The 12,341-nt window shown below is 39.5% G+C and overlaps 1 protein-coding gene across 5 annotated transcripts in view; it reads left to right on the top strand.

Annotated features, from left to right (window-relative positions):
• cnot2 (CCR4-NOT transcription complex, subunit 2) overlaps nt 1–10,392 on the top strand; it is a 139,118-nt gene extending 128,726 nt beyond the window's left edge. For all 5 annotated transcript variants that reach the window (XM_070900211.1, XM_070900210.1, XM_070900213.1 and 2 more), the window contains 3 exons: nt 4,247–4,347; nt 4,541–4,685; nt 9,247–10,392. In XM_070900211.1, the coding sequence (XP_070756312.1) occupies nt 4,247–4,347; nt 4,541–4,685; nt 9,247–9,333 (333 nt within the window). In that variant the 3' untranslated portion in view covers nt 9,334–10,392. The remainder of the gene's footprint in view (nt 1–4,246; nt 4,348–4,540; nt 4,686–9,246) is intronic.
• Nucleotides 10,393–12,341: the final 1,949 nt, after the last annotated feature.

Raw genomic sequence — 12,341 nt, 5'->3', positions numbered from 1 at the left:
CCTGTTCAGATAACTGACAATTCTGAGTAATACATTTTAGGGCAAGAGTCACTTAGGTGTTAATCATCTTAAACAGTCAGTACTAACTTGATGGTTCTTTACGAAGAGAGTAAGCATCAATAAGTTTTTGTATGCAACATTGCATTTTTCTTCTGCCCAGTAAATCTGAGCTATGGTTCTCTATAATAAAATCTGGAGAAGGCAAGATAAAAATGGAATTCTCCTGGCCTCTCTTATCTTGTCCAGGCAGTGTAACCTATAACGTTATCTCTGGGCATGTGACTTCGACAGCCTAGGTCTACCAGCATGGGTTGTGAAAGATCCTTTGTCCACAGACTGCTCTCTGAAATACCCATGATTCTTAGCATCAACTGTTTCCCAATTTTCAGAAAGATTGTTGCAAATGCCAATCTTAGTCTGTTTCTTCTACATTGTCATTTTTGCCACTGTGTTTTGTACATATTATCTGAAACAAGAAAAGATCACTGCATTGAAATCATTTCCACAAATCTAATTTTTGTAACTAGTCCGCGTCCCATGGTGTTGCATACGGGGAGACAAAACCAAGTCTTCTGGTGGTAAGGTTGGAGCCAGGGGATAATTGAATGCGAGCATGTAGGCATCGTTCAGTTCACATTTTAAAGCTGTACGTACTTCCCTTGTATAAATTCCATGTATTCTATTGTTAAATACAAAAACTTGCAGCAATTTGGCAAACTGAGAACTGGAGTGTAGGAGTTTCTCTGCCATACAGATGAAAGAACTGGGAGATGTAAAACTGATGTGCTATAGTGCCACCATTGGTGGAATGGTGCAACTACAGCACAAGTTTACATAGACCATTTCTATTAATAACTTGCATTGATATAGTGCCGTTAGCGTAGGAAAATGACCCACGGCATTTCACAGGAGCGTAATCGGACGTAAATTGACACCTAACCAAAGAAGGATATATTAGGAGGGTTTACTAAAAGCTTGGCCAAAGAGGTAGGTGGAGAAGTAGACAAGTTTAGTGAGGGAAATATGGACATGAACATTTATAATAGGAAAAGTTGTCACAACAGTGTGACAGAAACATGAAGACAGGAATTAACTATTTGTAAACAGGAAGTGTGTGCTCAATAAGATTTTTTTAATATAGAAACATAGAAAATAGGTGCAGGGGTAGGCCATTCAGCCCTTGGAGTCTGCACCGCCATTCAATGAGTTCGTGGCTGAACATGCAACTTCAGTACCCCATTCCTGCTTTCTTGCCATACCCCTTGATTCCCCCTAGTAGTAAGGACTACATCTAACTCCTTTTTGAATATATTTAGTGAATTGGCCTCAACAACTTTCTGTGGTAGAGAATTCCACAGGTTCACCCACTCTCTGGGTGAAGAAGTTTCTCCTCATCTCGGTCCTAAATGGCTTACCCCTTATCCTTAGACTGTGACCCCTGGTTCTGGACTTCCCCAACATTGGGAACATTCTTCCTGCATCCAACCTGTCTAAACCCGTCAGAATTTTAAACGTTTCTATGAGATCCCCTCTCATTCTTCTGAACTCCAGTGAATACAAGCCCAGTTGATCCAGTCTTTCTTGATGTGTCAGTCCCGCCATCCCGGGAATCAGTCTGGTGAACCTTCGCTGCACTCCCTCAATAGCAAGAATATCCTTCCACAAGTTAGGAGACCAAAACTGTACACAATACTCCAGGTGTGGCCTCACCAAGGCTCTGTACAACTATAGTAACACCTCCCTGCCCCTGTACTCAAATCCCCTCGCTATGAAGGCCAACATGCCATTTGCTTTCTTAACCGCCTGCTGTACCTGCATGTCAACCTTCAATGACTGATGTACCATGACATCCAGGTCTCGTTGCACCTCCCCTTTTCCTAATCTGTCACCATTCAGATAATAGTCTGTCTCTGTTTTAACCACCAAAGTGGATAATCTCACATTTATCCACATTATATTTCATCTGCCATGCATTTGCCCACTCACCTAACCTATCCAAGTCACTCTGCAGCCTCATAGCATCCTCCTCGCAGCTCACACTGCCACCCAACTTAGTGTCATCCGCAAATTTGGAGATACTACATTTAATCCCCTCGTCTAAATCATTAATGTACAATGTAAACAGCTGGGGCCCCAGCACAGAATCTTGCGGTACCCCACTAGTCACTGCCTGCCATTCTGAAAAGTCCCCATTTACTCCTACTCTTTGCTTCCTGTCTGACAACCAGTTCTCAATCCACGTCAGCACACTACCCCCAATCCCATGTGCTTTAACTTTGCACGTTAATCTCTTGTGTGGGACCTTGTCGACAGCCTTCTGAAAGTCCAAATACACCACATCATGGTTCTCCCTTGTCCAATATACTGGAAACATCCTCAAAAAATTCCAGAAGATTTGTCAAGCATGATTTCCCTTTCACAAATCCATGCTGATTTGGACCTATCATGTCACCTCTTTCCAAATGCGCTGCTATGACATCCTTAATAATTGATTCCATCATTTTACCCACTACTGATGTCAGGCTGACCGGTCTATAATTCCCTGTTTTCTCTCTCCCTCCTTTTTTAAAAAGTGGGGTTACATTGGCTACCCTCCACTCCATAGGAACTGATCCAGAGTCAATGGAATGTTGGAAAATGACTGTCAATGCATCCGCTATTTCCAAGGCCACCTCCTTCAGTACTCTGGGATGCAGTCCATCAGGCCCTGGGGATTTATCGGCCTTCAATCCCATCAATTTCCTCAACGCAATTTCCCAACTAATAAGGAATTCCCTCAGTTCCTCCTTCTTACTAGACCCTCTGACCCCTTTTATATCCGGAAGGTTGTTTGTGTCCTCCTTAGTGAATACCGAACCAAAGTACTTGTTCAATTGGTCTGCCATTTCTTTGTTCCCCATTATGACTTCCCCTGATTCTGACTGCAGGGGACCTACGTTTGTCTTTACTAACCTTTTTCTCTTTACATATCTTTTGAAGCTTTTGCAGTCCGTCTTAATGTTCCCTGCAAGCTTCCTCTCGTACTCTATTTTCCCTGCCCTAATCAAACCCTTTGTCCTCCTCTGCTGAGTTCTAAATTTCTCCCAGTCCCCAGGTTCACTGCTATTTCTGGCCAATTTGTATGCCACTTCCTTGGCTTTAATACTATCCCTGATTTCCCTTGATAGCCACGGTTGAGCCATCTTCCCTTTTTTATTTTTACGCCAGACAGGGATGTACAATTGTTGTAGTTCATCCATGCGGTCTCTAAATGTCTGCCATTGCCCATCCACAGTCAACCCCTTAAGTATCATTCGCCAATCTATCCTAGCCAATTCACGCCTCATATCTTCAAAGTTACCCTTCTTTAAGTTCTGGACCATGGTCTCTGAATTAACTGTTTCATTCTCCATCCTAATGTGGAATTCCACCATATTATGGTCACTCTTCCCCAAGGGGCCTCGCACAACGAGATTGCTAATTAATCCTCTCTCATTACACAACACCCAGTCTAAGATGGTCTCCTCTCCTCCTCCCCCCCCCCGGTTCCTCAACATATTGGTCTAGAAAACTATCCCTTATGCACTCCAGGAAATCCTCCTCCACCATATTGCTTCCAGTTTGGTTTGCCCAATCTATATGCATATTAAAGTCACCCATGATAACTGCTGCACCTTTATTGTATGCACCCCTAATTTCCTGTTTGATACCCTCCCCAACATCACTACTACTGTTTGGAGGTCTGTACACAACTCCCATTAACGTTTTTTGCCCTTTAGTGTTCTGCAGCTCTACCCATATAGATTCCACATCATCCAAGCTAATGTCCTTATAACTATTGCATTAATCTCCTCTTTAATCAGCAATGCTACCCCACCTCCTTTTCCTTTTATTCTATCCTTCCTGAATGTTGAATACCTTTATGGATATGTATGCACTCTTGCATTGGCAGCTATATTTCATTTTGCTCTCGATTTTGTTAGCTGGCAGTGGCCAGAGCTTTCTATACAGATTATACATGACCACATCCACATTGAAGTATCAACAATTGTGGCATGATCAGTGTGTGAATATTTAAGGACATCATTTGTATCTTTTGGTGGTAATCAATTGGATATTTACAGGCACACTGTAGAATGTATTGTGTTGATTATATCCTGTGTCACTTACCCTTGTAACTAAAATATTGTTGGTCATAATTTAAGGTTTCTAAGCTTTATATTTAAAATGTAAGATAAAACTAACTAATGTAATGATCTCTTTACAGCTTGCTGCAATAAAACTTGCCCGCTACGGAGAGGACCTCCTTTTCTATCTGTACTACATGAATGGAGGAGATGTCTTACAGTTACTTGCAGCAGTAGAGCTGTATGTCCATTTAAATGTATAACACATTTAGTTTGAACTAAATTTCTTTTGGCATATTAAGAAAATCTAATGATTCTGATTGATGATTTTATCCATTTTTTTAAAAATAATTTGCCATTCGTTAGTCTATTTATTGAATGTGTTTAATTTGATTAATATTCATACATGTCTTTTATCATATTATAAATGTTAGATTTAACCGAGACTGGAGGTACCACAAAGAAGAGCGAGTCTGGATCACCAGGGCCCCAGGAATGGAGCCAACAGTAAAGACCAACACCTATGAAAGGGGGACATACTATTTCTTTGACTGTCTTAACTGGAGAAAGGTTGCTAAAGTAAGATCTGATGTGCTAATTGATTTTATATAATGCAGAAATTGCTGGCCTTCTATTGTAAAGGAGTCAGATAAATTACTAACTTGATGTTTCTTTACGAGAGATTAAGCATCATCTGTTTGCTGGAAACAACCAATAAGTTTTTGTATGCAACATTGTGTATTTTTTTTCTGCCCAGCAACTCTGAGCTGTGGTTCTCTTTAATAAAGACAGCTGAAATAGCCTAGATTTGTGTGCTGTTGTTTTAACCCTCGAGACTGCTGGATGCTCTAGCAAGTTCTGTGATCTCTAGGCTATCAATTTTTTAACGATTTCAACTCATGCACTGAAGACTCATAGAATGCACAGTATAAAAGGAAGCGATTTGGCCCATCATGCCTATATAATTGCTAGCTTTTAAGGTCAATAGTTTTAGCCCATTTCCCTGCTCTTTCTCTATCATTTTGCATTCTAGGTTGTAGTAATACTACTCTGCTGTCAGAAGTAGATTTATTGCTGTGATATTAATTGTCAGGCTACTGAAATGTTATTTTTACAATAAGATGTTTTTTTTAAACTTATGATTCTCTTGTTTTCACTCCATTCCCTCCCATTTTATCTATTTTGTTGTGCTCAGTCTTGTGTAATTATTTAACATTTTATTTGATAATTATTTGGATTCTGTATTTTTACTTTGTGTTAAGCTTTAATAATTCTTATTTTCTGTGGTCCCTCTATCCACCTGTTTCAGAGTGAACCAGATACGTTTAAATCTTTCTGTTAATCGGGAGTGGGCAATTCAGAGGTATTAGTTTTTTTGTCACTGGCCAAGTGCATAGTCTTTTCTGATCCTATACTTTCCGAGGCTCCTACATCTGATGCTGATTTGCTAAAAGGAAAGCATTTGGAGCCAATTTATCCAATCTGGAGACTGAACAATGTAACTTATCTGGTTGTGTGATTGGAGGGAGTAGGCCAATCAATATATGATAAATTGGGCTGGCATTCAACAGCCTGATCAACCTGGGTGCCTAAAGAGAACTCATCAGCGCTTGAAGAGGTAATTAGAAAAGCATTTTCCTATGCAGATTGTGCAAGGGCACATTTTGACACCTGTTAAATGACATGCAGCAAGAATTGCACTTCATATTTGACATTTGCAGATCATTTACTAAAGCAGTGATGATATTAACTAAAAAAGAGACAACTAACTTGACCAAAACCATTAGTTTTGATTTAAAAAGAAAATGGATGGAATCACAGAATTAAATTCCCAAAACATTTAAAAATCTAGGAGCCCCATGTAATGAAAGCAGAATTTGTTTTAGGTCACTGTAAACAAGCTCTCATACCCTCTTTGTGATTGTCCTTGATTTCAGTTTGTATCTGACCAATGGAAACTGAACCATTTTGCTACCAATTTCACCAAGTTTCAATCCAGAAAGCGGACATGTTTTGCTAGCGATGAAGGAAAGTATTCTAATGGTTCATTTATGTCACCCATCCAACATCTGTGCAGTTCAAGAAGTGCAATATAACTGCAGTTACCCAGAAACAAACTGGGAGCACAACAGATTTTTTTTGGAGGAGATAATCTCTCACTGCTTCAGTTTTAGGCAAGTTGCAGTATAACTGCGACTGGTGTAAAACTGCATTTTGCAACTCTCCAAGTTCAATGTTAAAGTTTTATTATAAAAGGGTGAACAGGACAGTAAAAAGTTCCGTGGCAGTTGGAGGCTGGTAAGCAGATCCCTTGTCAATGCATTGGAGTGTCATACAAAGCTTTTCTTCCCTTGATCAAACAGCAATGCAAGCATCTGGTATAACTCTGCACTGTTCATCCAAGTTTCCCTATACACTCTAAAGGTGTGTGTATGTTTGCAGAAGGGATGTTTTGTTGAATTTGTTTTCTTTAGCATTAAACCATTTAAAAATAAAATCTGATTAAAACTGATTTTTTTTTTTGCAAATTAAACTCTTGATCGCTTAAAATAAAATCTATTCCAAGGAAAATAAAATGCTGACAGGAAAGGTGCTCTTTCTTTAATCTGACTGTTCTGTGAATTAAATTTGTAATCCTTGAGGTAGAAGGCATTTCTTCATAAAGTCAATTCAGGTAACTTTTCGTAGAGTTTGCAAAGGCCTGGCTAATTTCTAACAATTGGCTGTATAGTATAAATTTGAGTTGACAGTTGCAGTATACATCGGGTACCGAATTTTTAATCAGTGAAGGCATGTGTAGTTGACAAAACAGTGACGTTACTGAAATCGCAGGATTTTCCTTTCAGTTAATGTTCTGATCATGAAGGAGTTCCAGATTCCCACGAAGTAGCTACACTTCAGATATTACTGAGGACATTGTTTAGTAATATTTTTGTGGAACAGTGACCAGATTGAAGAGACAATACAAACCATTCTTAAAGCTAGTCAAACTGCTTGATTAAAGCACCACGTGGTGTTATCAGTCCGTCACTGATTATTGAGTGCCATTCTGTTTCATTAAGTTTTAACCATACATCAAAAACCCTTCCTATATTTAATGGTCTCCCCCAAAAAAATTCTAAATATTTTTCGGTGATAAGTAACTTTACTTTCAAAGATATTTTATTTATTATATAGTGCAATGCATTATTTTTCTTTAAAATGCCAGTGCATACATTTTAACTCAACAATATCTACTTGTTATGATGTAACACTTGGTGTTCTTACGACAACTACTATAAACAAATGACAGAAGTAGGGTATCACCAATTAAAACAAATTAAACTGGCTATTAAATAGCAACTGTTTTGTTGCATAGAGTATGCTATGTATGCCAACATAAGTCATATTACTTCAGGAGATATTTAATGTATGTGGTATGCCTGAGATGCTAGATAAGGTGCTATACAAATGCAAGCCATTTTCTTAAGCTGGTTGAAATATTGTGAATTACATCCTCTGTAATTGCTGCATTATCCCTCCACCATAAAATATGGTGGACCATGCCATCTTCCTCTAATGCCGCTCTCTCATCCAGCACCATGAAACTACCCTTGTATGGCTACATCCTACCTATTTGAATAATGGCTTCTCTTCCCTCACCCACAATGTCATATTAAGGGTCCTCCAAGTATCTATTCTTACGCCCCCTCCTATCTGCATGCTGCACCTAAGTGACCTCATCCACAAACATGGGTTTTTGCATAACTTGCATTTATATAGCGCCTTTCACTACCTCAGGGTGTCCCAAACACCTCGCAGCCAATGAAGTGCTTTTGAAATGTAGTCACTGTTGTAATGTAGATAAATGTGGCAGCCAATTTTGCAAACATCATGGTTTCACAAACAGCAAATGACCAGATAATCTATTTTTGGTGGCCTTGGTTGATGGGATCTTCTACATCCATCTGAGAGGGGAGACTGGTTTACCATCTCATCTGAAAAACGGCACTTCCAACAGTGCAGCACTACAATGAAGATTATCTGCTCAAGTCTCTGGCTTCAACACACACCCTTAGAGTGCTTTCACTGAGCCAAGTCATGTATGCCGATGATCTCCGGTTCTACACCTCCACCATTTTTCTCAACGCCTTGACTACTTCGGTACTGTCAGACTGCTTGTCCAACAGCAACTTCCTCCAGCTCAAGATTGGGGAGTCCGAAGCAATCATCTTCGGTTCAAAACTCTGCTCCCTTACTATTTATTCCATCTCCCTCTATGACCATTCTCTCAAGCTGAACTAGACCATTTGTAATCGTGCCATGTTTTAAACCCAATATCCTAGTCAGCAACAAAATTGCTCCCCTCTGCCCTTGCCTCAGCCCCATCATTGCTGGAACCTTTGTATGTGCCTTTGTGAGCTCCAGTCTTGAATACTCTTAAAACTGTGCTTCAGGCCTCCCACCATCCAAAAACTCCACTTTTTGTCCAAAACTCTGTCACGTGTATATTGTCCTTCATGTCTCAGTCACCCTTCATCCCACATCTTTGCTTACTTATTCTAGCTCCATCTTCCCTAACACATAACATTCAAAATCCTTGTCTTTGTATATAAATTAGTCTTTGGACTTGCCCCACCCTATGTCTGCCATCTCCTCCACCCCTGTATACCCTCCCAAATCATTTTTTCTTCTGTGCCTACCGCCCCCTTTCACCCCACCGCTAGTGGCAAAGATTTCAGCTACCTCAGTCCTTTTTGGAATTCTCTTGCTAAACCTCTCTGCCTTTCCACCATTAAGAACCTTCAAGACACATCTCTTTGACCAGACATTCATTCATCTCACCTAATAAAAGAAAGACTTGTATTTACATAGTGCCTTTCGCCCTAGACGTCCCAAAGCACTTGACAGCCAATCAAGTACTTTAGAAGTGTAGTCGCTGTTGTAATCTAATCTCTCCCATCTTGAGTTTGACTGCATTTTCCTTGCACCTATTGGTGAAGCACCTTGGGAAGCCTCTTTCATTAAAGGCGCTATATAAATGCAAGTTGTGGTGTTTAAATCTGTGAATGTACATTCTGGGATGTCACCAAGTGTCTTGTATTGCTTTCAAATGGAAGTTTCTTGTCGCATGGCTGACGGTTTCTTTTTGGGATTTCAGGAGTTCCACCTGGAGTATGATAAACTAGAGGAAAGACCTCATCTGCCGTCATCTTTGAACTACAACCCTGCTCAGCAAGCCTTCTAAAGACTTAACTGTTCATGGGGTATGGCTGTCTCAGCACAATACTCAAACTGCGGAAACCGAAGTGGCTCAGACATCCTGGTTTTTATTCTTTGAGGATCTGGCAATTGGCTCATGTGGATGGATCGACATTTTGAAGTCCTGCCTTAGTAATTATGTGCTGCCCAACACAACTGAATTTGTATTGTTTTTTTTCTGTTTTTTTTTATTATTTTGAGCAGGGTATGTTTAAAAACAACACAAAACAAAATAATTTCTCAGCCTATAGGCAGACTTTGTTCTGTTAAAGGGCAAGTGGACCGACAAAATTTTCATTGCTAAATTTCCAAAGTGTAAAAATTTAAAAAGTTTGCATTGTTCATTGTAGCATTACTGGTAATAAAAAAAATGTTTAGTGCATTTTTATGTGAAGATCCTCCTTGTATTTCATTTGGAAAGATAAGCAGCCTGCATTTGATTTGTTCATTTTACTTCCCCTAATGTTTTTGAATGGCATTTCTGCCAAGTTAAATGCAAGAACATTTGACTGTTTAAGTGAACGTTATTGCCACAACCTCTGGACATTTTCCACGGTTGTGTATCACTGGGCTTCATCTTTCCAGAATGAGCAAAACACTGTCCAGTCTTTGTTACAATTTTGTAATAAAAGTGTACATTTTTTTAATTTTTGGACATCACATGAATAAAGATATGTATGTACGAATGTGTATATATTATATATATGACATCTATTTTGGAAAATATTTGCCCTGCTGTACCTCATTTTTCGGAGGTGTGCATGGATGCAATACATGAAAACAGGACATTTCGGGAACTGCTGAGCAGGGGACCGCTGTGTCGCCCTGTGCACTTAAGGGCCAGATTTTCAGCAGCCAAGGACATCCATACCCAATTGAACATGATGGGACTTCAGGAAGTGAACTGAGACAATTCACAATGGCTGGTTGAACAGCAGCATTTCATAGGAAAAAAAGAATTAAAAAAAAAAATCAATCTTGTATTTTCTGACCACATTAAAGCTTCTTCTCTTTGTAATAAAGTAGAAAAGCTGTCCTAACTGCAGTGTTGCCTTTAATTTGAAATTGCTACACAATAGTGTCTTTTTAATTGCTGGCGTTGAATATAGTGTAAGAAGTTTTGAAGTATTGGAATTTCCGCTTGAAGACTGGTGTCTTCAACATTCTACTCGCCAGATTTTACTACAACAGGTAAGTGTTGCGATTTTATTCAGAATTGATCATCCAAGTGCTTCATTTATAAATTTTAAAAGGGAAAGCCCATTAGGTCTTTCTTAAAATCATAGAATGGTTACAGCACGGAAGGAGGATATGCAGCCAGTCGAGCCTGTGGCAGCTCTCTGCAAGAGCCCTTCCCCCATAGCCCTGCTATTTTTTTTCTTTCGGGTACTTATCCAACTCCCTTTTGAAAGCTGCAATCGAGTCTGCCTCCACCGCCCTTTCAGGCAGTGCATTACAGATCCTAACCACTTGCTGTGTAAAAAAGTTTTTTATGTCACCTTTGGTTCTTTTCCCAATCACCTTAAATATGTGTCCTATGGTTGCAACCCTTCTGCCAATGGGAACAGTTTCTCTACTCTGTCTAAATCCATGATTTTGAACACCTCCATCAAATCTCTCAACCTTCTCTGCTGCAAGGAGAACAACCTTAACTTTTCCAGTCTATCGATGTAACTGAAGTTCCTCATCCCTGGAATCATTCTCGTAAATCTTTTTGGCACCTTCTCTAAGGCCTTCACACCCTTTCTAAAGTGCGGTGCCCAAAATTTGACACAATACTTCAGTTGAGGCCGAACCAGTGTTTCATACAGTTCTTCATAAATTCCACGCTTTGAACTCTATATCTCTATTCATGAAGCTTTCTCAACCTGCCCTGCCATCTACGATTTGTGCACATTTACCCCTAGGTCTCTGTTCATGCGCCGCCTTTAGTTTATATTTCCCCTCATTTTTTCTACCAAAATTTACCACACTTTTTTGCAATAAATTTCACATGTCTACCCATTCCACCAACTTATGACCTCTTTCCTCACTTCACTATACTTTCAAGTTTTGTCTCATCTGCAAATTTTTTAATTGTGCCCTGTACATCCATATCCAAGTCAGTGCTATACATCAAAAAAAGCAGTGGTCCTATAACTGACCCTTGGGGATTACTACTGTGTACCTTCCTCCAGTCTGAAAAACAACCATTCACCACTACTCCGTTTCCTATCACTTAGCCAATTTCGTAACAATGCTGCCACTGTCCTAGGAGGTGCAGTCACCAATCATTCTACCCAAATAATGATTTTAGACAGTACAGTATTAGCTCAATAGTACAGTACCTAGTATTTCAGTGCATGTGAAATCATTTTGGACATGGGACACTACATTTGAGTTTTAAATCCTTAAATAATGTATATGCTTGATTATTAAATATACGTGTACTCAACTGCAAAAATCATGCTCCAAATGTGGAATCCTTTAGTGACTATGGTCAGAATTGATATTTAACGAGTCGCATGACTCGTGCATTGCAGTATCCCATCAACTTGCAGTATAATAGCAATTAAAGCAGGCTTTTGTCATTTTTCTCACAGGGAAACCAGACACATTTACGCATGTATTTAAAACTAACAATCTTTGAACTGTATTTGTACCCTCCCCCTCCCCCTCTCCCCCCCCCCCCCCCCCCCATGCTTATTGATCAGCATGAGATCTTGTGGATGATATACGCTGCTGTAAATCTTCACACCCATGGATTGAGAGTCAGGTGACTAGCTAGTTCCAGATGGTCCTATTTCCACCTTGCAAACACGCGTGTTCGACTGCAGCTTACGTTTACAGTAAGTCAAACTTGTGTGGTGATAGCATACACCAATATTCAAGATTTAAATATTTGAAATGACTAAAGCATATCCAAATAAAATTTTCCCTCAAACAAACTTTTCCTGTACGCACTTCTGTGTTCATGTAATTAAAACAAAATATTGTCATAATTCTTGTGTGCTA

The sequence above is a fragment of the Pristiophorus japonicus genome, chromosome 15, assembly GCF_044704955.1.
Source record: "Pristiophorus japonicus isolate sPriJap1 chromosome 15, sPriJap1.hap1, whole genome shotgun sequence".
Taxonomy (NCBI): Eukaryota; Metazoa; Chordata; class Chondrichthyes; family Pristiophoridae; genus Pristiophorus; species Pristiophorus japonicus.
This window is presented reverse-complemented; position numbering and strand designations above follow the sequence as displayed.